The sequence below is a fragment of the Lemur catta genome, chromosome 21 (assembly GCF_020740605.2).
Source record: "Lemur catta isolate mLemCat1 chromosome 21, mLemCat1.pri, whole genome shotgun sequence".
NCBI classification, from domain to species: domain Eukaryota; kingdom Metazoa; phylum Chordata; class Mammalia; order Primates; family Lemuridae; genus Lemur; species Lemur catta.
The window spans coordinates 21576711-21601735 of NC_059148.1; the positions used below are offsets into that span (position 1 = coordinate 21576711).

The following is a 25025-nucleotide window of genomic DNA, read 5'->3' on the forward strand; positions in this document are numbered from 1 at the left end:
TCTCAAGTCCTTTTAGTCAGGATAGGACAGGCTTATGCTGCAGTGACAAACAACCCTAAAATCTCAGTGGCTTACTCAGCAAGTTTACTTCTCACTCACGTAAGGTCTGCTACAGGTTAGGGGATGCTCTGGGCGAGCTCTCTTCCATGCAGTTACTCAGGGATCCAGGCTGTTCCAATCTCGTGGCTCTACGTACCATCCCAGAGCCTCCGTGGCCACAGCGGCACAAGAAAACATAGACTGGAGATTAAACAACGCGCTTTAAAGTATCCCAACTAGGAAGTGACAGGTGTCACTTTCCACTGGCCAGAGCCAGTCATGTGATGTCACACAACTGCAAAGAGATTGGGAAGTGTCATCTCCCATGTGTCTGGGAGGGGGCGCCTGGAGTAGGACTTGATAAACACTGTTGTCTCTTCCGCATAAAAGTTTTCTGATTTAATCCTCATGGATTCTGGTCTGTCCACCTACATTCATTTAAGCAATTTTCCCAAAGGCTCGTAACTAAAAAGTATCAAGACTAGATCTAGAACCTGGTTCTCTCCGACTCCAAATTCCAAGCTCCTAATCCCTAGATGCTATTTCCTCCCGTGATAAGTTCTTTCTCTCTCTCCTCTTCTCTCTTTTCTGTTTCTCCTTCTAAGAGAAATGATTTCTCCCAACACACTCCTCTGGCTCTCAATTTTTCTCCATCCGTGGGGTAATGAAATGGTGGTTTATTTCCTTCCCAATGTTCACCCCAGTAACTTCGCCCACCCAAGCCTCCTTAAATCCCTTGGGTCCTTCAGCCTTAACTACAAAGCTTCTAGAGCAAAGAACACAAACATTCCTTGCAGTCAGGCCTGCAGAGGGATGGGTTGTAGAAACCGGAGGAAATTCCTTCCCCGGCTGACAAAGCTGTGAAATCAGGGGGTTTGTTGTTTTGTTTTGTTTTTCATTTCCCTATATCCCAGCCCAGGGCTCCTCAGCAAAAGCAACAGAAAGAAATGAGTTGGGATTTTTGTGAACTTCCAATTTTTTTTTAAACAACTTTATGGATATATAGTTTATGCACCGTAAAGTTCATTCACTTAAAGCATATGTACAGTTTGGTGGTTTTTTGTATATTTACAAAATGGTGCCACTATCAACAAAATCTGATTTTAGAACATTTTATCACCTTAAAAAACCCACCCAAAACAAAAGAAAAACCCTGTACCCATTAATAGTCACTCTCCACCCCCACCTCCCCAACCTCCCCCAGCCCCTGGCTACCCGAACTTCCAGTTTTCAGACAAAGAAGTGATTTCCTTATTGGAGCATGTGGAAGGTCAGGGAAGATGCAGATGCAGAATGCTTTTTGAGGGATGGGAGAGTCCAGTTCTACATATGGCGTGATGGTACCTGTGTTGCTTTTCCCAAGTCCAGTTATAAAAAACATAGACATACATAGACATAGGTGTTCGCATAAATGCAAAGACCCCTGCACACGTATACATATGAATGCACATACAAAAATATGCATGCACACGTGTGCCTACATTTACGCACATGGACATGCACACGTTCGCTCACATGTATACATGAATGTTCATGTGTGCATAGACACGGGCACACAGAGAGGCACACACATACACTTGCACCCACAGAAACAAGAATGCACAGGTACATACCTGTGTGCCCAGACATGTGTCATGCCTGTGGCTTTTGATCCAGCTACAGTGAGTCTTTGTGTGGTGACAGTGGGTCGGGTCATTTCCCCCCGGTGGCCCTGTCCGAGCCAGTGGTCTGTAAGGAAGACATTCTAAAGCAATTTGGGATTTGCCTCACTTGGATGAACATTTGTCCGGCTAATTTAGTGCTCAGGGGCTGCCTGGGAAGGCTCAGAGGGGTGTGATGTGGGGGGTTGGGCAGGGCACTGGGGAGTGGAAGAGGCAGAAGAGACGGACTGGACTCATATAATATTCCCACATCTGAGTGACGGTGCGTCTGGCTGGGGCATGTCCCCTTTACTGACGGGGGTGGCGCAGGCAGCTCAGCCTGTCTCTGCCCTCATGTAACAGAGGCTTGCAGATAAGGCCCTTATCTGTCTGCATTCGTACCGGCCCCAATTCTCGTTCTTTTTCACTACATTCCAATCAACCTTTAGGATGAACACTGAAATTTGAATTTCATATAATTTCTCACAGGTCACAAAATACTCTCCTTTTGAATTTTTTTCAACCATTTAAAGGAGTAAAGAACCATTCTTAGCAAAAACAGGCACTAGGCTGGATTTGGCCCGTGGACATAGTTTGCAATCCCCCTGTCTTAGAAGCCTGGCTCTAAGGCTGCATATCTGCACGCTTGCAAATTCCCTGCAAACCCCTGACCTACAGCAGTGTGGACAATGGGCTGGTTGGGCTTGTGCTGGGGTAGCTGAGTGCCAGAGGCCTTTGCAAGAAGCAGGGAGGCCGTGAAGGTCCCAGGGACTTCAGGTAAACTGGACTCAGCTCCTGCTCCCCGTCCTGGCAGAGAAGGGTCCTGGGTTAGTCATTCGTCCTCCTAAGCGTTTACTTCCTCCTTGGAGAAATGGGAGGATGGAAAGTTCCTCCTTGGGGCTCTTGTCAGGGTGAAGCAAGTAGAAAGCTTGTCTTGGGAGCTTGGAAAATGTTGTTCCCTTGTCCCTCAGCCCCTGTGCTTCCACTTCCAAAGAGGTTGTGTAGCTGAGTGGTTAAGACAAGAACCTGGTCTCAAACAGACCGAGAACAGAATGCCAGTTCTGCCTTGTCCATCCCAGCTGCGTGACCTTGGCAGATGACCTCGCCTCTCTGACTCTGTCTCCATCTGCAGAGCAGGCGTAACACCCGCCTTACGGGGTTGAGGTTAGGAGTACGACTTCATGAGATAGTTCATGCAGAACCCTTAGCAGAGTGCCCGTGAGAAGGTTCACGAATGACGCTTACTATTCTTAGGAGGCAACATAGCTCTGTGGCTATAAGTGTTGGGTTTAACTTCAGACAGACCCGGGTCCCACTTGCAACACGAGCTTGGGAAATTCCATCCCACTTCTGCATTCCGGTTTCTCCATTTCTTCCTTGAAGGGAGTAGGTCCGGTGAACTCTGGCGCGAGTCTACAACCTGAGTTCTGTCTGTTTCTATGCGTGCTCGCTCTTCCGTATGTGTTCTCTTACACCATGGCCAGGTAGGCCCTGTACTGTTTGATTTTTAAAAATGCCTTCCTTATTGGGGATTGGATGCTTTTGGAGGGAGAGTGTTGTTGGCCTTACCGGTAAGCACCAAGCACTTGCCGTGTGCCCAGAACGTGCTAAACCCTGTGCAAAAGACAAGAGAAGCCAAAATGCTTCCTGCCCTCCCAGAGCACCAGCCAGAGAGTCTCCAAAGCTGAGCCACTTGGATCTGAACTTGGTTCAGACTGTACTTTCTCGTTTCAGTTTCTCACCAGCCCAAATATTTCCCAAACTGTCTATAGAATAAACATATGCGTCTGGTTTCACTTCAGTCTGACTCAGAGATGTTTTTTTCCTTTCTTCCTTTTTTTCCCTCAATTTACAAAAGGCACACGTGTTGACTGGAGAAAAATTAGAGAACAAAGATGAGCAGCAAGAAGAAAAATTTGTAAAGCTCCTAATCCCGGTAGCCGGGTGTTGACTCTGCTAACACCCTGGGGACCGTCCTCTCTGCGGGTTTTTTAATGCATATAAATTAGGGGATATTTGTACACAGTTTTGAAAACAGCAATTCAGTTTACTGCTCAGCTGAGAAATAAAAGTGGTTCTGGTCTGCCCAAAACAAGAACGCACAGAGCTTTGATATCCAACTCTGGGGGCGGGGCCAGTGGTCTGTCTGGTCGTTTGGTCGCCTGTGTGCCTTGCACAGGGACGAGGCTGAAAGCTTCATTACTAACTTGATCTGGGTTTGGCTAATGGTCTATTTAATGTTCTAAGATAGCAGGTAAAAGCCTGCCTTGGCACTAAACACAGCCCTCCCCAGCTACGGTGGACGTGGGACCCTTATCCCCAAGACAACAGGTGACACGAGTCATCCATCCATCCATCCATCCATGCACCCTGGTGACATTCCAGGAGCAGTTCCTGGGCTCCTCCCCTGGGCCCGGCCAGTGTGGGCAAGGATGCATCAGGCAGCTCTGAAGTCCCTCTTGCTCTAGCCATGTTCAGCCTGCTTTGCTTGGTTTTTTATAAAATGAGGAGCCCTCAGTCTTAGAGCCTTTGGCAGGCCACAGTGCCAAACTAGGATTTAACTTTGTTAATGTGTTTGTTTTCATTGTAATTATTTATTTGTTTGTTTGTTTTTTTACTGAGAGAGGGTCTGACTGTGTCACCCAGGCTGCAGTCCAGTGGTGTCATCATAGCTCACTGCAACCTCCAACTCCTGAGCTCAAGTGATCCTCCTGCCTCAGCCTCCTGAGTAGCTGGGACTACAGGCAGGTACCACCATGCCCAGCTAATTTTTCTATTTTTGTAGAGACCTCCGGGGTCTTGCTTGTGCTCAGGCTGGTCTCGAACTTCTGGCCTCGAGCAATCCTCCCGCCTTGGCCTCCCTATGAGTGCTAGGATTACAGGCGTGAGCTACCATGCCCAGCCCACTGTATTTATTTTTACACTTAATTTGGGGCTAGAGATTCTAGCTTTCCATCGGTAATAATCGAAGGTAATGATAGAAAGTTTCCCTTTAAAATACACTAATGTTTTTCAAAGGCAGCGCATTTGAAGAAAACTAGTAGCAAGTGATAAATGAGTCGGCTGATCTGGCAAAGCCGCATAAATACAAGTCGGCGGATGTGAAATGATTGCAGCGTGAAGGATACTGAATGAGACGTGCAGTCTGGCTCTTAGGAGACGCTGAGAAAACACGCAGCAGGATTGAGGAAGAGCATGTCTCGGGATGTCTTTGGACAACGTCAAGAAGAGCAGGTCCTGGACAGTGGCCGGACCACACAGTGTGACAAGGGGTAGAGGAACGCCAGGCTACTGTTTCCCTGCAGTTCTTCCTGCAGTGAGCTGGGGGCTCCTGCCTCCCCAGCTGGCTGCCTGTAGCCTTGGCATACTCCTGCCCTATGAAGCCCATACCTGGGAGGGAAGAATGTCACCCGGGTGCCCAGCAGCAGGGAGTCACTGTCAGGGGCAGGACAAGCAGCCGCTGATGGGCAAAACCCATATCTCAGTCCTTGAAGGGCCCAGAGCGGCCAACCTCTGCCCTCTTAGCAAAATCAGATCCAGCTCTGGGGAGAAGATTAGAGTCAGACCAAGGAGAGTCCACACTTCATTTTACCTCCCTACTTCTCTGAGCTTTGCAGCAACATCAAAGGCTGGAGGAGGGCAGGGAGGGCGTGCGTTCGCAAAAGCCCAGCCCGGCACTCACGGGCAGTTAGGCTCTCCGGCTTTGCATGTTCTGATGGCTGGTGGGCCACTGTCGTCTTTCTTGTCTGGCTAGGATGTGAGCCTGCCTTCACCGCCCCCTTACTTAATGGGACGCCATAACTCTTCATTTCCTGGACACGCGCTGGGTTAAGCAGGTGGCAGACAGCTGGCATCTTTCACTTGCTTTCTAGCATGTCCCATTTTTATGGGAAGCTAACCTGGCATTTTTTATTATAAAGCCCCAGAGTGCCTGGGTTTAATATCTTCGGTGTTAGATTCATGAACAACTTGGAAGTTAGAGATTGCCCGAGGCTGGAATTTGATGGAGTGTGCAACTTGTCGCTTGGAAGGTGATTTATTTGCTCAAGGGAGGGGGCAAAGAGTGCAGGACAATTAAGTGGGATGTGAGTTTTGAGAAATGGGGAATGCTTAGAAGGAAGTGAGTAACAGAGGAGTTGTAAGTCCCTCTGACAGCCTGAGTGTGTTTAAAATAACAGCAGACTTTGAAACCAACCACCTTGGGAGCTCAAATTGGGCAGAGCCTGGGATTATTTGCACCTAGCTTGCTATGTCTGTTATTTGGAAGATAGATCTTTAAAAAGGACAGTCACTGGGCGATGTTCCCTGGAGTCCACCCATGAGTATTTACATCTGTTAGGTATGTACTTGGGGGAGAAATTGATGGCCGGGGGTCATTTGCATATTTTGCTTTGGTAGATGGTGCCAAACCGGCCGCACCAATTTCTAATCTGCCAGGCAGCGGTCGTCTGTCCGGCTGCTCCCGAGGCCATAGGGTAGCAAGAGAAGCAAAGTCTTCAGCGGCTGCTGCTGGGAAGGGGGATGTAGGCAGGGAAAGGAGACAGGGGGTGGAAATTTGCAGCTTGCGACTTTCCTGCTGTTCCCCAAAGTGAGAGACTCTGGGAGTCTTGGAGCCTCTTGCAGTGATTTGCTCCGCCTTCTGCAGTGGGGAGGGTATTTTCTGGGCGCTGGTCTGTAACGAGTGTAGGTGGCTGTTCAAGAACAAAGTATCCAGGGGAGAGAGTCCACCCACGGTCTCGGATATTTAAATGTCAATATGGATTAATTGGCTGCTCGACCCACCCCTCCTCCACCTCTCCTCAGCGAACACACTGCCTGGGCGGCCAAGCGGGGTGGGGAGGACAGTCTTGAGTCATCACGGGCCACCTTGTTCCCACTTGCTGGGCGACCTGGGACAGGTGAATCAGACTCCCTGTGAGTCAGCTATGCTGAGCATCTCACCTTGAGCAGGTGAAGAAATGAATGCCAGTCAAAGAATACAGGTGGTTACTGATGGCTTGTCGGATGGGTATACGGAGGGGTGGGTGGACAGAGAGACAGCTGTGATATGTGTATGAATATATCATCGATACATATTTGCACAAGTGTGTGTGTCTCTGTTCACCGTGTTATTGATCACCTACTGCCTCTCATAATGGCCAGCAGGTGATGAGGACTTAACTATGTGTTGGGCATGAAGAAGTGTCTACACCTTCACACCCCTGATTCGACATTTTTCTCTTAACAACCCTGTGAGGCAGGAACTGTTGGCCCCATTTTACAGATTGTAAAACTGAGGCTCAGAGAGGTTAACTCACCTGCTCAGGGTCACTCACACAGCCACTAAATGAGAGGTCAGGATCCTGACCCCATAGAGAGTCTGAACTCTAGATCCCTGTGCTCCTAACCACTATGCTATAGCTCCCACCGGGTGTCAAGCACTGCATCGAACTGTTTGTCTTGTTCAGTCTTCACACTAAACTACAAGGTTAAGTATTATTTTTTAATAGTTTTCTTTTATAGATGAGGAAACTGAGGCCCAGGGAGGATAAGTAACCTACCTAAAGTCACATGTAAGTAAGGAGCAGTGCTGGAATTTGTCCTGAGAGCCCTCGGATGCCCAGGTCCATTCTTCAAGCCCGGGAAATACGATCTCTGCAATGTGTAATACACAACACGGGCTCGATAAACACCAAACAAATGAATACAATGCCTAGAATGTTTTCACAGCAACATCGCAGAGTAAAAGGAAAACAATTCAAGCTGTGATTTTGATGTAGATGGAAAATTAATTTTCATAACGACATTCTTTCTTCTTTCGGCCAACATCGGATACCATGAGCCAGTCACGGTGCTGGGGACCGGGGATGCTACGGCAAATCTGGCTTTCATTCATTCCCTTATTCATTCATTCATTTGTTCATTCAGTAACTGCATCTGGGCACCTGCTCTGCATGTGCCGGGAATTGTGCCGCGAACGGGGCAGAGGAGCAGAGCAGAGGAGCATTCTGGCGACTAAGTGAGAAGGTGTTACTTTTGGTGCATAATGCCCCGTTCATCCTGTCATTCATCTTAAATCACTGGTCCTCAAAACGAACTCGATGAAGCTGAAAATAGTTTGCAAACCCTCTATCTAGACAGGCGTCTGGTTTCTGGATAGTACTGTTGGTGTTTACACACCCCCGTCTAAAGAATTGACTGCATCATTTGCAGATGATACTTAGTGCACATGAGCCACCGTTTTGCTGGTCTTCCATTGCCATCCCTGCACACTGGCGACACCAGGCACAGCCAACACAAATGGCTGAGTGGCGTCTGAGCACCGAGAAGTTGTTGGTTTATGCACCACTTCCCACCTGGGAGTCTATGAATAAACAGACTGGACGTGGCTAGATTCTGCGGGTGCCCCTGCCCTCCAGCCCGCTGGCAGAGTTTCTAGAGAATCTGTAAGAACTTCCTCCTAGACCTCCATCCCAGACCCAGATCGGAGGTTCAGTCCCAGGCCTCTTATCCCATAGACACAATAGTGACGTGTCCACCAGATGATTTGTCACTTCTCGTAACTATTGTGGGTCACCTGCTTCTGAACACCTGCCGGTAATTTATCTTCTCCTTTTGCTTTTCAGCCTCTGCAAGGGACGGACGCTCTACTCGGTGGTGAGGGACGCCAAGATCGTCTTGGATGTCAACAAAACCAGGCAGATTGCCCAAGAAATTGTGAAGGTACCGTAGGCTCTGGGGTCTCCAACCTAAACCTCAGAAAGACCCTGCCCCCTCCCGAGAAAGCCCCGCAGGGCTCCCAAGACTCATGTCTTGCCTTGAGTCTGGACTTAAGAGAAATTAGACTTGATCTGCAAAATCCCAGCCCGCGTGTAAGAGTTCTGCCTAGACACGACCATTACAAACAGTCTGCCAAGATTTCATTTCCATCTGCACCTCCTCACTGTGGCACTTGGACACGTGCAAGGACCAAGGGCCACATCTCTTGGTTAGGATCCCTTATCCCTCGAGTCCTTGAATTCCCATAAGTGCAAGCCATCTCTCTCCACCGCTGCTGGGGAAACATCAAATTGTTGGGTGTTGTTTTGGTTTAAAACAAACAGGAACATCCTGTGTTCTCTGGCAGGTGCCTTATTAGTCAGTTGTACTCAAGCTTTTATTTCCCGTTGGAAGTGTTAGGGCTGAGCTGTGAGAAGAAATAAAAGATGTGACTGCTCACAAAGGCATAACTCCAAATGTTTGCCCTTGAACTAGAATGCCAATAGGCTCTTCCCTGTGTTCTTGATTATCAAGTCGTACATCATCTCTGGAGGACCGCGATGGGTTAAGGAGATCCAAGGCACGAGTCTCTTGCAGAGGGATTTGCCTTTAAAGGGGAAGTGCAGGAAGATGGTTGCTGGAATTCCTTTCTCTGGGGACTTCTTTCGTTTCTTCTTCAGGAAGCAAATGGAGGTGGCTTTGCAGTGGTCTGAGGGTGGTGGCGGATTGTGGCTTGAGGGCCCTGCCTTCTCCCAGCCCACCTCCGGCTCTGCCGCTGCTGAGTGTGGTCTCGCCGGGGAGGCGAGTCTGCAAGACAAGGAGTGTGAGCCCGAGCTGGGTGGCAGCAAGCACTTGGGTTTTCTCTGACGACTCCCTGTCTCCTTGCCTCTTGCAGGGCATGGGCTACCTCCACGCCAAGGGAATCCTTCACAAGGACCTCAAATCAAAGAATGTCTTCTACGACAATGGCAAAGTGGTCATCACAGACTTTGGGCTCTTCAGCATTTCTGGGGTGCTGCAGGCTGGCAGGTGAGAGGTGGCAGGAGGGCCCAGAGGGGTTCTTGACAGTTGATGGTGGGGTGGGGGAGTCACCCCAGCTGGCTTTAGTGACTTGGAGACTCAGGGTTGGGCCTGAGGTCACTGGGCTGCGTGGCGAGGCTGCTCTGCTGGTGAGGGCTGCCAAGGGCGTGCTCTGATTTCCCCTGGAGCCAGCAACCTGCTCACCTGTCCTACCTCCGAGCGCATGTGATTGGACCCAGAGCATCCCCAAATCCCGCAAAGCCCCTGCCCTTGGATTTAACTGGAGGGCTTTCCTCTCATCCCCCGTACTCACCCACAAGTGGGGATCACCCGAGAGCCCTTGCTCGGAGTTTTCGTAGGAACGAATTAATTTTAGTACAGCAAGAGTACAGTTAAGAGCAAAGGATTTCAAGTCAGACCCACCTGGGGCCCAGCACGGCTCTGCCACTTATTAACTGTGACTTTAATCAAGTCCCACAACTTCTCCAAACTTTAGATTTCTTGCCTGCAAGAAAAGTGGTGGGTACGGTGATGCCTACCGCAGAGGGGTCTTGTGAGGATAAAACGAGATAAAACACATCCCAGCGCGGTGCCTGGTGCACACCATCAAATGCTCAACAAACAGTAGCTGCAGCGGGAGTTGTTGTAATTAGTATTAATTTGCATATACCTCCCAGTATCACCCAGGAGAATCATTAACCAGCATTAAGTAATTAACTCTCATCCACTACTCACCCTAGAGCAAGCCGCATTGGGTTGACCATGTGAAAAACAGCTTGATCCCAAATAAACAGCCCGTAATTCAGAAAGTCTACCCTTGTGACTTTTCATTTGGAGTGTGTGCCTGCACACACACAAACACACAAACACTCGAATTTTAAAACCCCTGTGTGTTTTTCCTGATCATGCATCTTTTAATGAATGGTGTCTCTCTCCAGAAAGATAACCCCGTGGTTTCTTTCATTTTACTGCCATTTGAGCTGCTTTGGAGAACCGCTGAGTTTTTGAGGTCTGCCACCCCGAAGTGAATTTTGTTCGCACTGCGCAATTCCGTGAAGCTAAGACTGTTCGAAATTCGGCAGAACTTCACGTGGCTGTTTCAGTGGGGTGCAGGAACACACAGGATCTTGGGTTTCTCTTTCTGATTTTACTCCACCCAAAAAGGATTTACCACCATCTCCAAAACTATCTGTAGTGCCTGGGATGAGAAAATAAGTAGGTAGTAAATAAACAGATCAATAGATCCACGGAGAGAGACCCTCCAGTCAGAACCCAAGAAGCCAGGAGGGTGAGATGGGGTAGGATTCTTTTCTTTCTCCCTCTGATTCACTCCAGCAGCTGCTGGTTCCCGGTTTCCTGGTAGGGGAATGACACACTCGCTTGTTTCCCAGTGTCCCAGGCTAAGGATGAGGAAGCAGTTTGTGACTTTACTGCAAACCCAAGTGTTTGCATCCAGACGAAAGGAAGCCCAGCATGTGTTTTCTTTCACCTGGTTCAGGGCTCTTTACAGAACCGTATTCCTGCCGCTTCGTGGCATGTCCACACCCTCTCCCTTTCTCCTTGCCAGTGGGGAGAAGGGGTGTGGGGCCTCTGATTTTCTCCCCTCACACTCTTGGTTTTCTGAAGCCACAAGGAGAAGAGGAAGAACAGGAAGTGGGAAGGAATGATGTGGGCATCCTTTAGCTTCTTCATAGAGACCCAGTGTCAGCCCAGAAGGAAGTTCAACCAAGTTCAAGGCAAGGTGACTTCTGGCCTCCCTGTCCAGATGGCACCCCCACCTCACCCCTGCCCCAGCCTGGGTGTCAACATAGACCCAGTAAGTGTCAGGAGAGGCCAGAGAGCCCCCACCAAGCGACAGCTCCCAACAAGAAATCCACACTTCTTGCTACCCGCAAGTAGCCATCCGTGACTTCCTGTGCTTTCAGCCCTGTTCAGGTTATGTATTGTTGCATAACAAACCATCTCAAAACCTTGTGGCTTAAAACAAGTTTTTGTTACCCCTCAGGGTTCTGTGCGTTGAATGGGCTCAGTCGAGCTTCTGTGCTCAGGCTGTCCTGCAGGTGTAGTCGGATGGGGGCTGAAGCTGGACGCAGCTGAAGGCTTCCCCACCCACACATCTGGGTTGGGCTGGCGGGAACAGCTGGGGGGCTGATGGGGCCGTACCTCACTTCCTCCTTTCCCCTCCCCATCCAGCCTTTCTGCATGACTGCGCCGAGCTTCCTCACACCATGGCAGTCTCGGGGTCCCCAGACTGGGCTCCCCCAGAGCAAGTGTTCCCAAGGCCCAGGCGGAAGCTGCAAACCTTCTGATCATCTAGAACATCCCTTCTGGCACATCCTATTGGCCTGGAGGTCACTTAAGGCCGGTGCAGATTCAGGGGGAGCAGAATTAAACTCCACCCCTCAGTGGGAGGGACAGCAAAGACTATGTGGCTATCTTTCCTCCACCCCAATCCCAAAGCCATGATGGGGACCATGACAGGAAGGTGGGACTCTGAGGGCATCCCATGAGTCCTAGGACCTTTCCCATTTAGTAAATTTGTGCCAATATTTACTTCCGGGGCTGCTCTGGGGCTCCACAGGGTCCGCTGCAGGGGTTCAGGTCACGGTTGTGAATAGGCATCTCCAGGCGGTACGTGCCCCAAGTGCAGACTGGAGCCCCCAGTGCCCCAGCTAGAGACCAGGAGACACCCCTGAACCCAGGTGTCAATGGCCCTGATGGGCAGCCTGGGGGCTGGATTACAGGAGTAGAGACAGGTGGGGGAGCTGACCAGGCCGCAGGCTTTGCAGGAAGGAGGCTAAACCAACCCTCAGGCAATAGGCCCGGAAGCTCCCTCATCCATTACCCACTCAGCCAGTCAGCAAGTACTTAGGGAGTGCTTACCGCAGGTACTGCTTGGGCTACTGTTACCCAATGCCACAGACAGTGCCTTAAAAACAGACCTCAGCTTCTCATGATTCTGGAGGCTGGAAGTCCAAGATCAAGGTGCTGGCCAAGTCAGTGGCTGGCGAGGGCTCTCTCCCTGGTTTGTAGACGGCCGCCTTCTGGCTATGTGTTTGCCTCGTCTCCGTGCACTCACAGAGAGGGAGATCTCTGACGTCTTTCATCTTATAATGACACCAGTCCTGTTTGATCAGGGCCTCAGACTGTGACCCCATTTAATCTTACTTTGCTCCCTAAAGTTTCTATCTTGAAATCCCATCACACTGGAGGTGGGGGCTCCAACATCACAAATTTGAGGGGAGACACAATTCAGTCTATAGCTCCGTGAGACAGATGACAGCAACTTATTCTTATTTTGCACACATCTGACTTCCTGAGCCTCAGTTTCTTCACCTGTAAAATGGGGATGGCAGTGAGGACTAATACGACCCACCTCATAAGGGTGTTTTGAAGATTAAATGGGACAGAGATGAGAGGGGCTTAGTTTAGGGCTTTGTTCTTTAGTGGTGCTATTTGTCTAGGAATTCGTGCAGAGCTGTGGCGAGGCGTCTAGTCTCTGGAGTTTTAAAGACTTGTGATCAAACAGATCTTAGCGCTGCGACTTTGGACAGGTCACTTTTGAGCGTGTTTCCTCATCCGTAGAGGAGGATGATAACCTTGCAGTTGTGGGCGTATGAGGATTAAGTGGGATGGACAATCTGGCAAACAGTAGGTGCTCAGCAGGAGTGACTTGCCTTCCTGCCCTCCCCTCAGTTAGAGCTTGGGGTGTTGACAGCCCTTGGTACCCAGCAGCAGGGAGACCCGCCCGGCCCGGGGCGCAGAGATAGGGCAGCCCGGTGAAGTGGGCGTGTGCTGCAAACCCATACGGATCCCAGCGTACAGCTGTTCTGCCATCATCGAGAAAAGGTGTCATTTAAGATGCCAGCGCCATCGTGCCAGCTGCCCACAGCCTGTTATTAATCATAATAACCATAATGAAGATGATTTGGGTTTGTCACCGGTGGGCCCATCGTCATGGGAACGGGACACACTGGGGTATCTGTGCCAGGTCTGACTCCTGGCCAACCCCCAGGCCTGTGCCCACGCCCACCCCGAGCTGATGGTTCTCATGTGGCTGCCACCTCCTGCCCCAGCCTCGAGGTGCCAGTCCTCTATTGCCCCTGCGTGTCAGGAAGAGGCGGCAAGAGTGTTTGAAAGAGATGGGGACCAAGAAGCGTCCCTTGTTGGCAGCAACGCCACCAGCCCAGCCAGCCCTGGTGGCCCAGTCATTGCGGGAGCATGTTGGCTGGCCCATGCCAATGCCCCTCTTCCCTGGAGGACGTTGTTTCTTTGGGCTGTAGGCTCAACTCCATTTCTGAGTCCTCGAGTCCAATCCTCCTGTGGCCCTGGCAGCTGACACAGCCTTGTGCCAGGCACTGTCTCATTCCAATCCTCGCAACATCCGTGTGACATACAAATCAACATGCCCATTTTGTAAATGGGAACATGGAGGCTCAAGTCTGCTCGAGGTCCCATAGCTAGTAAGCAACGGATGGGTCCTTAAACCTCTGCGGGTGTCCCTGATTCTAGAAGCAAGAACTTGTTCGACTCCGCCAGCTCAAGAGTTTGCTTGTGAGCTTGAGCTGTATTTTCTAGCAGAGGATGTGCTGTATCGTGTGTTACTAATGCTCGAACTCTGAAATTGGACCATTTCCTGATTTTATATAAATTACAACAGTGTTTCTCAACCAGGGCAGTGTAAGAAGAGCCAGCTCTGGGGCCCTTGTATGGGGTTCGAATTCCAACTCTGGCACCTGTTAGTTGGGGCTGCTTCAGGCAAGTCACGTGCCACTTCTGAACCCCATTTTTGATTTTGTAAAACATAAAAAGCAGAATCTACTAGGATAAGTTGTTTCTAAGAGTTAAGATTATAACCCATCTGAGATGTGTGTGCCTGTGTACGTATTTCCCCTAGGAGCAATGATTCAGTATTCACTAATTCAGTATTCATGAATCCAGTGACTTTGGAGAACGTGAATGAATAACAAGAATCGACGGTCTCTGTTGAATGAAGGTGGACAGGCGGGTGCCTCGGAGGCACTGGGACCCGGCGATGGTTTGGGTGTTGAGTGTCTGTCCCGACCAGCCGTCCCTGCCCCTCCTGCAGGCTCTCAGCCTCCCTTAGAAGAAGGGCAGGCAGTGCCCAATGGTGGCGGGCAGGAGGGACAAGAAAGCCCACAGAGGTGGTTCCAGGGACTTGGGGCTGTGCCAGGGGCATGGGTCCTCCTTGCACTGTGAAATGCAGCTCACTCTGCGCTTTGCTTCTCCAGGCGGGAGGACAAACTGCGCATCCAGAACGGCTGGCTGTGCCACCTGGCGCCGGAGATCATCCGCCAGCTGTCCCCAGACACAGAGGAAGACAAGCTTCCATTCTCCAAGCACTCTGACGTGTTTGCACTCGGGTAGGTGGGCCCCACCCTGGCCTTGGAGAGTCACAGCCTGGGGAGAGGGGCACTTCCCAGACTTTTCTTCAGTGCTCTTGGGAGGGCCAGGGCACCTCCTGCAGTGGCCAAGTTTCTAGATTTCTGGGTGAGGTTGGGGGGATGGGAGTGAGATATAGCAGAAAGAATGGCCCTAACAAACCTACAGGCCTGGTTTCTAACTGGTTATGTGGCCAGGACAAGTTACCTGACTCACTGATTCATTCAGTAGCTATTTACTGCATGGTCACTACGTGCTGGGACTATAGCAGATGGTGGAGATACAAGATTCCATCTTGTATTTGTTAGCTATTGCTGTGTAACAAATTACTCAAAAACTAACAGCTTAAAACAACATTTCTTATCTCAAGTTTCTGTGGTCAGAAATTTGAGAGTGGCTCAGCCAAGCGGTTCTGAGCTGGCTCAGGGTCTCTCATGAGGTTGCAGGCAAGACGCCTGCCAGGGCTGTGGTTTCACCTGAAGGCTCAATGGGCCGGGATCCACTTCCATGGTGGCCCACTTTCATGGCTGTTGGAAGGAGGCCTCAGTTCCTTACCCCCTGGACCTGGATAGAGGCTGCTTGAATGACCTCACAACATGGCGGCTAGAAGCCTCGTTGCCATTTATGACCTCATTTCAAAAATTATGTATCATCACTGCTACCATCTTCTATTTGTTAAAGGAAAAAGAAAGTTGCTAAATCCAGCCCACGCTCAAGGGGAGGAGAATTAAGCTCCACCTTATACATGAAGGGGTATCAAAGAATCTGTCATCATATTTTAAAACCACCTCAGTCCCCAACTCTATCTCATCTAGTGTAAGACAAACTGGGAAACAGCTTTTGTAAAGTATGATAAATGCTACGCTGAGGACAGCATGGGACTGTGGGGATAAAAGAGGGACCAAATCCACCTGGGAGGTCAGGGAGGGCTTCCCTGAGGAAGTAACTCTGAGCCCAAGTTAAAGGTTGAAGACAAAGGCAGGGTGAGGTGTTCCAGGTAGAAAGAATTCGTGAAAAGGCATAAAAGTAGAAGAAAAGTTTCCCAGAACAGAGGAACATGGGTAAGGGGGAAGGAGGAGGGACTGGTGGATGGAGACTCAGGAGAACAATGAATCGGGGGGTGATGAGATGAGAGACTAGAGAGAAAAGCAGGGTTGGTCCTGCAGGGACTTAGAGGCTCAGTTAAGGAGTTTTCATTTCATCTTCAGGGCACTAGGGAGCCATTGATGATTATTAAGTGAGGGGGGTGGCATAATCCTAATTTGAGTTTTAGATCAGTTAAATCACTCTGGCTGCTGTATACAGAAAGGACTATAAAAGGATGGGATTGGGGCTGGGAGACCAATCCACGGGGAGATGCTGGCTGCCTTCACAGAATCAGAGCTGAGAATGGACATGAGAAGTGTTTAGGAGGTGGAAGCCACAGAGCTTGATGGTGGATCGGATGTGGGTGATGCCCAGATAATCTGCCTTAAGAAACTGGGTGGACAGTAGTGTCATTCACCAAGGTAGAGATCCTAGAGGTGGAGCAGGGTTACGATATGCCGGAAAGGTGAAGAGGTCAGGTTTGGACGCAGGGAGTTTGAGCTCCCTTGGAGATCACCCATGGAACCATCTAGAAGGCAGCTGAATCCACACATCTAGTTTAGAAAAGACTTTAGGGCTTTTCAGCAAATAGATAGTAACTGCAGCTACAAGAGACAATGAGATGCCTTTGGAAGTGTGGAAGGAGAAGGGTCCAAGACGCAGCCCCCAAAGCAGAGCTGCAACAGTGCAGAGGTGCAGCCAGGAAGGCTTCGTGTTTCTGTGCCTCCCAGGGCCACGCTAATCCTCGCCTTGCCTTGCCCATGAGCTGGTTGCAGACAACGCTGGGGACATTGTTTGGGAGAGTCACAGGCTTGCAGACGAGTGCAATTAGACTTTCTTAGACAAGTACCCCCACTGCGTTCTCACCATAAACCCCCGAGGGGGTGTTTTCTGGAAGATCAGAAATCTCCACATCAGTTACTTGGGCCCTTTTAAAGGCTGTCGCTTGCCCTGATTAGTTTATGCCCAAATCTTTGCCTGGTTAGATATTGTTATCTGAGACCAAATTGCAATAATTAAGTTGGTATAGTTGAGTGTAAAGTTAGCGAAACGTACCAAAGCAAGTAAGTGGTTTTCTGCTGGGGTTTTCATCTTCACGGCAATTTTGTTTTTTCTTAAAGTGAGTTTCTCTTGAAAGTTGGGTTTGAAAGGAAGTTTTAATGAGGCTTTTATGTCTGACACTGCTGCATTCCGAAGGACCTGGCACTCTGGGTTTCCTGCCAATTAAGTGCATCATGTTGCTTGGGAACCTCATGCTTAGGAATGACTTAGAACGAAAATGAACTTTTAAAAGAGCATTGAGCACCGTGTTAAGCGTTTTATGCGCGCTGTCTCATGAATCTTTAGAACCATCCTTCAGAGCAGATACCATGTTGCTCCCAGTTGATGCATGATAAAACTGAGGCTCCAGATGGCTCAGGGACATGCCTTATGGTCATTGATGGTGGCACTTGGATTCGAACCTGGAACATCCTAACTCCAGAGTTAAAACCTTGGAGCCCCGATGGACTTGGGAGTTATGTCACCACTCAAAGCCCTATTTCTCTCAACTGTAAATCAAGGATGCTAAAACAATCGAGGTGTTCTAAGGATTAAGTGAGAAAATATCAACAAGGCACCCAGCACAGGGAAGAACTGTGAAAGGCACACTTTCCCCTTTCACATGAGTCTATCTGTGCCTCCTTCACCAGACTCCAGCCATCCACTGCAAGGTCGCACCCCCAAATTGTTCACTTCCCTGATTGCAAAGGACTCCTGAATAGGATGGAGTATAAGCTCCCCCGGAGAGTGTATTGGTCAATGGCACGATTCTGGAATGAGACTGAGTTCAACTTCTAGCTGCACCTCTTGCTCTGTGATAATTAATAATGCCTCCTGTTTTTAAATGTAGGTTTTATTATTATTCAGGTATAATGAGGCCAGTAGATCAGGAGACAGTCCCCATTGAAAAGAGAGTTCATTACTCACAGTTCCCAAAGGAGGGGACATGCCACACCACGCAGTGGCCACAGGGGGCAGCACTGGGGTCATTTGGGAGGCAGGGAAAGCAGGCTTAGAACTGCCTCGTTTGAATCATTTCAGCAGGCTCTAGGGGTGTGGGGGTGGGGAATATTGGCCCTGAGTTTGAAAGCCCAGTAAAGGACGGGATTGGGGGGGTTGGGGGTGCAGGCTCTGCATTGCTTAGTTTGAATATGAAAGACACGCTCACAGGCGAGTCCTTTACTAACTCAAGGAATCAGCTGGCCCTGGGAGTGGCAGTCCCTCCAACACCAGCAAGGTCCCGAGTGGTCCAAGCATCAGAATAAAAAGTCAAGTTTAATACGTTTCCCAGCAAAGGACTTAGAATAGTGTCTGTCTCAGAGTAAAAACTCAATGAGCATTATTGTTCATCATGATAACTGCAACATCTAGCAACTTCTCTTGAGAACTTCCTGACCATCTAACTCAATATCTCACTCCCTGAGTGTCACCACCCTTCTGTCCCCAAGCCAGAGATGGGGGTCATCAGGTAGAAAGAAGATGCTGAGAAGTGAAACCCTGGAATAGCTGGTTTGGCACAGCCCTCTGATCAGTAGAGAAGATAATGGAGTGCCTCGTGTTCTTTAAAGCACATTTGCGTGAAGTATCTTAGAGTGAAGGAAATATCGTTTCCCAGGATTGTTTCAGATTATTTCCTGAGTTGGGGAATCTTGTGCTCAGGGCACTGAGACCTGTCCCCATGGTACAGCTCAGCAACACACCAGCGACCTGTCTCATCCCCCACGTCCCTCATTGCTATCCATGCCCCACAGTGTCACTGATACACCACCCCACCCAGCATCCCGTCCTTGGCCACGTGCTACCCATTGGAGCAATCCTTCCTTCCTTCATTACAACGTCATGATTTATGAAACAGATGAGGACACAATAAATCCCCCTAGAACAGTTTTAGCATCGTGTTGTTCTGGCATTCAGAGTCCCAGGTAAACATTCTTCCACTGCGATGTTGTCACCACTCTCATTTCCCAGGTAAGGGAACCTACCCTCAGAGAAGTGAAGGGACCTACCCGGGAGACCTATCCTGCTACACCGTTAGCATGGAAGAGAATCAGGGCTTGAACCCAAGTCAGTCTGACTCTCAAATCTTTTCTTTCCTCTTTCCACCACTCCACAGGATGGTTCATACTTAGTATTTTTTCTTTCATATTTGTTTTTTTCTATCACCCAGACTTAGTCACCTTTAACATTTTGCTATGTTTTTTATTCTCTTATCCATACATATGTAATTATTTTTAAAAGAGCGACAATGTACCTTACAGACTGTCTCATATTCTGCTTTTTTCACTTGAAATTATGTATGGAATATTTTTTATATCAGCAAAACTTCTTTGAAATGTTTTAATAATATTAGAGTATTCCATTTCATTGTATGGATTTACCATAATACAGGCAACCAGTTCCTGTTATTGAACAAGTGTGTCATTTCTACTTTTTAAAATATTATATATAATGCTGTAGGGAACATCCTTATGAATGAATTTTTGTTTGTGTACCTAATTATTTACTTGGAATGATTTCTTAGAATTGCGGATAGATATAGGGTCAGGGATCCTACCTACATTAAACTATTTAATAGAAGTTATCCTGGGATGATCATGACTTCTAAGACATTACAAAGCTTTTAGCATGTCTCCAGTGGCAAAATACCAACCCCATGAGGCAGAAACTGGGGAGGGGGATGGTCGTCAGGAGGCTGGCTGGGGGGCTGTGTGTGGGTGAGGGGTACAGGGTCTCAAGTGACATACCACACCAACACCCCTTTAACAACGTCTGCCAACAGCACAATCTGGTATGAGCTCCACGCCAGGGAGTGGCCTTTCAAGACCCAACCAGCAGAGGCAATAATCTGGCAGATGGGCACAGGCATGAAACCCAACCTCAGCCAGATTGGCATGGGAAAAGAAATCTCGGTGAGTCCCGGCCTGGGGAGCAAGGGAAGAAGCAGATACAGTCCTGGGCCTTCCTTTTACTGTGTGTTAGGGGTACAAATGCTTTCCCAGAGGGCAATCCAAAAAGCACACACCGCAGCCTTGTCGGGTAGTGGTTTGAAGCTTAGAAGGCAAGGCTGCTGCACTATGCCTGCAATTCCTGGTATCTGCCAGCAGGGGCGCCATAATACTGGGCCAGGTTTTTCCTAACAGTGCATTGCTGAGTCAGGGAGAAGCAGTGGATCCTTCTTTTTCTGGTATTTTTAAAAGATATTCATTAAAACATCACAAATGTTAATGGTTCTAATTTTATTTGCATCTATATAATAATTTTAAGGCATTTTCCAGCTTATAACAAGATACACAGACATCATCACGTAGAGGATGAGGATTAAAAAAAAGTGTTTAAAGACATACAGACACAGAGAAGGCTGAGTATAAATTAACAGTCTGCCTCTGAAACACAGCAGGAAGAATTCTCTCTTTTGATCAGAAGACAGATAACTCAGAGAAGGAGTAATTACCCGGTGCATTTGTAAGGATTACCCATCTCTAGGTTTCTTGCCAGGTCAGGAGATTACTAAAAGTAACTTTTCTCCTCTGTAAAGAATTCTTACAGTATTGCTATGTGGATGGAGACCTCCAGATTCCCATTTATCCTTTCCTTTTGAAAAAAAAAAAGTAAAGAAACTCCTTAGGGAGTATTATTGATCTCGAAGTGTCTCAGATATTCTAGCATAAGGCCTATCTGGTTGTTATATTGGCTCAGGAAGTGGATGGAAAGAAGGATAGATGGATGGATGGATGGATGGATGGATGGACAGATGGATAGATGGATGATAGATGAGGGATGAATGAGTGAAGCGATAAGGATGATGGATATATAGATGCATGTATGATGGATAGATGAGTGGATAGATGGATGGATAGATGGATATACAGATGCATGCATGATGCATAGATGAGTGGATGGATAGATGAATGGATATACAGATGCATGCGTGATGCATAGATGAGTGGATGTATGGCTATATAGATACATGCATGTTGGATGGATGATGGAGGAGTATGGAAATGGGGCAGATGGCTGGATAAATGGACAGACCCAATGAGGTGCCAAAGAGTAATCAAGAAGTCACCATTATGTTCGGTCACCACACATTGGTTTCTTTTAGGACATTCTTCTCTTCTGCTGGGCCTTTGAGCAAGAAGAGAGACCTACCTTCACCAAGCTCATGGACATGCTGGAGAAACTGCCAAAGCGAAACCGCCGCCTATCTCACCCCGGACATTTCTGGAAGTCTGCAGAGTAGGTTTTCTCCCTTCGCATCTCTCCCTACGGCCTTTGTCACCTTTTGGTTTCCCTCTGTATCTCTTTACTCCTCCTCCAACCAGCTCTTTTCCATGTCCCCACCCACCAGCGCCCACCAGGCTTCTGTTCAGGAGAGTCTGTTCTGGGGGTCGGGTCCTGAGATCTGCCCTGCAGGGCTTGGTGACTGTGGCTACCTCATCGCTTGTCTCTTCCCGACGAAGGCTGATGCCCCAGTGAGTCTGAGCATCCCCACGTGTTGCGAGCTGGTGCCCTGAACCTGCCCACCCCTGTGTGTGGGGTCATCAGGGTACCCCTCCGTGAGGCCCAGCTTTCAGGAAATCTCCCTTCTGGGCCGGCATCCTGCCCCCGTCACAGCAGCTCACAGCATCCAGCATTCTCCGTTGCACGAACACCAGGGCAGGAAAGGTTCTCAGCTCCTAGTAGCCAGAAGTGTCTCTCCGGCTTTCTCATTGAGAGGGTCCGTGAAACTCCCCTTCCCGTTGTTTCTGGCTAGAGATGGCATCTCTACCTGAGATAATGTGTGGTGGCACGTCTTTCTGGGCCTCCCTCCCCAGCCTCCATGACAGATGTCTCTAGAAGGGGAGAGAGAGAGACAAGCCCAGAGGAGGCTGCTGAGGGGTGCCTGCCCCCCACGGCTCCGCTCCCAGGCGCATGAGGTTATGCGCTCACACAGACATGCTCAGGTCTACACACGCACGCAGACGTGGGAGCAGCAGTAAAAGCGAAGCTCTGTACACATGCACGCACACACATGTGCACTCAGATCTGTGCACACACACAAGTCCGTGGTACATGAAGACACATGTACATGCACACTCTTGTACTGCAGATATATATCTGTAGGTATGCAGTCCTACAAATGCCTACCTGCGTGAGCAGTTGTCAGAGTCTTCCCGTGGGACCCCATGAAGATCCCCAAGGCGGCGTCCTGTAGAACAGATGTCCCAGGACACCCTCCTCCATGCCGTGCCCCACCTTTGGAGCTCTCCAAATTTAGAGGATGGAATCTCTCCCTTCCCCAGGGGCTCATCCTTTCCCCAGATGATCAGAAAAAGCACAAACTTCATGGTCAGACAGACATTGGTTGGAATCCCCGCTCCACTGCTGTGTGGCCTCGAGCATGTCACTTGGCCTCTCTGAGCTGCAGTTTCATGCCCTGAAAAATGAGGGCAGTGAAACCCCTCTAGCAGGAGTGCTGCGTGGGACCCCTGAGGCCATGTGCCAAAGCACGTGGTAGGCACCTCCCACGTGGCCGGTGGTCTCTGTACCACGGCAGCCACTGTCTGCCAGGAGGGGGAAGGAGCCCTATTCGGACAGCCTGGCAGGATTCAGAATGGATTTGATGTGAAAACAGACAGAAGGAGGCTCTAACAAGCAAAAACTCTGCCCAGCTAAGGGGATGCAGACATGTCAGGGGACTGGTGTTGGAGTTCTAGGTGGGATCCAGGAGTGCCTGGTGTTACAAAACTCAAGGGTCATTGGGGCCATCACTCGGGGACCTCTGCTCTCCTAGGTATCAGACAGGGGAGGGCAGGAGTTCAACTGAACAGAGGGGCTGGGTTGGAGGGAGAGGCAGGGGGCCTTCCTCTCTATATTTTGCTGTGGAGTTGGTCTGAGAAAACAGAGCAGGAAACCTTGTGATCTGTCAGGGCTTTGAAGGTCCAGTGGAATTTTCCATTCCTTCGCTCCTCCATTCATTCATTTTTTTATGCAGCCCATGTGTATTGAACATCTTTTATGTGCCAGACACCACTCTAAGAACAAGACTACAGTGCAAAATAAAATAAACACAGTCATTTTGTTACCGTGGGCAGCAGAGCCTCCGCTCTTAGCAAGAGTCTCTGCTGTGGATCCTGGGCTTACCCCCCGTTCCTCTGTCCCCAGCCCTTACATGCCGGGTGACCATCCCTAGTCCAGAGGCTACATGCTCAAGGGAGACAGTTCTGCGTTCAAATCCTGATTTTGCTGCTTCTTGGCTGTGCAACCTTGGGCAAGGCACTTAACCTCTCTGAGCCTCGTTTTTTCATCTGTGCATTTCCGTGATTTCGTCATAGAACTTCATGTATGCATAAATATTCAGAGCCGACATCGCAGGCTGTTCTCAGGCTTCCGTGAGATCGGGCATGTGGGCACATAGTGAAACCTAAGTAAGTAGAAGTCTTTTCTGCTTTTTCTCGTAGAGGACAGGGACTATTCATCTCAAACCCCACCTGGCCCTCTGAGGAGGTGCCAGTTCACAAAGGGTGGCACTGTCGTTTCCGCGTGACCTCTCACCACTCTCCGCTTCTCTCTCTCCCCTCTAGGCTGTGACCGTCGGACAGGCGGACGGCGCTCAGCTGCCTCAGCTCCCGAGCCACCTCTCCTCCCTGTTCTGCCCTCTGCCAGCTCAGGAGGCCAGAGACTCGCCATCAGAGGGACCGGCCCCGACCGGCCTGGGAGCACTGCACGACAGACCTGTGCCCTTTTCCTCGGGCAGGGTTGGGGACCCCTGAGCTAGGACTGAACGGAACCGGCCGGGGCGATGCGGCATTGAGCAGCGGGGCCCGGGGGGCAGGGCAGAGGGGAGGACACGACAGGCTGAAAGTGGAGCCCCTGGGCTGGGGAGACAAGGACAGGAGGCGCCCCCGTGGGCAGGCGTGCAGGGCGGGTCTGTGTGTCCCTGTGTCTGTCTGTGTGCAATGCCGTTTGCCCTACGTCACCTTAGCAAGCAAGAGCCAAACGGCCGCGGCTCTGGAGCACCCCTGGGCTGTGTGGGTCTCGCGGGGGCGCCCCAGCTGTGCCGTGTGGGCCGGCAGGACGGGGTGCAGGGCTGAGCGCCAGCTCAGTCGAAGCTACTAGGCTAAGATCGGGTGGGGCAGGGAGAGGGCTGAGCTCGTTTCTTTGGAAACATGTTTTCAGAGACCCCAACCCAAGCACCTTTGCGTACAGCTCTGAAGTGCAGCAAAACGGTTTTGCACGTCTTTTGAGTTCCGGGTCTCTCTGGGGGACCCCTTTCCTGGGTTGGCCTTTTTCTCCTGTCCCGTGAGAGGGTCATCCCTTTTCACCTCCTTGCCCCCCTCCCCTGGCCATTTAGGGGCCAAGACAACTTCTGGGGGCTCCTTACAGTTCCCTGTCATTCATGACACTCCCTGAAGTCTGGGCCCTGAGAACTAGAGCTCTGGGGGTGGGGGGTGGGGAGTTCTAGTGCATTCCTCCTCCTCCGTCTTCGGCATTCGCTCCAATTGAGTTTCTCCGCCCACAGCGCTGGGTGCAGGTCCCTGGGATACCTGTGTGTTGAGTGCAATGGTTGTGCGCATAGTAACCTGTTTGCAACGGATTTCTCCACCCGTCGCCCTTAGAAAGCTCCTCTGGAGAGGTCAGGAGGGGGTTTGTCAAAGTTCTGCGTTCCTCACTCTCGCCGGGTGCCAAGTCCCCGAGTGGCTGCACTGGGGGCCTGTGTCCCCTCGCCTGCCTGTGTCCACTCAGAGCCCCCACCTCCCCTGTCCCCTCTTGCATCCCACCTGGGCTGGTGGCTTTTCCTGCCCGTGTTGGGGAAACCCCACGTGTCCTGTGCTGAGGATGCTGGGAGCGGGTGTGGCATGCAGAGAGACGGGTGAGGAGGCCTCAGGATCGTTTGTCCATGTCCCCAAAGCCCTGACGCCGTTGATCTGACCTGGCACAAAAGGGAAACCTGTCCCCAAATAGAACAGTAGCAGGGGCAGCTGGGCAGCGAGGAGGGTGCCCAGGGTGGCCTGCAGCCCCTCTGGGCCCCCTGGGCGCTGCCCGGGCCTTGGTTTCCCCGTAGCTGCTACCTTATCC

The 25025-nt window shown here is 50.1% G+C and overlaps 1 protein-coding gene across 1 annotated transcript in view; it reads left to right on the forward strand.

Annotated features, from left to right (window-relative positions):
* Positions 1-21207, forward strand: part of KSR2 (kinase suppressor of ras 2) — a 333794-nt gene extending 312587 nt beyond the window's left edge. Inside the window, exons 15-19 of the mRNA XM_045535030.1 lie at positions 8285-8381; positions 9313-9446; positions 14690-14821; positions 19747-19876; positions 21070-21207. Of these exons, the coding sequence (XP_045390986.1) occupies positions 8285-8381; positions 9313-9446; positions 14690-14821; positions 19747-19876; positions 21070-21207 (631 nt within the window). The remainder of the gene's footprint in view (positions 1-8284; positions 8382-9312; positions 9447-14689; positions 14822-19746; positions 19877-21069) is intronic.
* The last annotated feature ends 3818 nt before the right edge of the window (positions 21208-25025 follow it).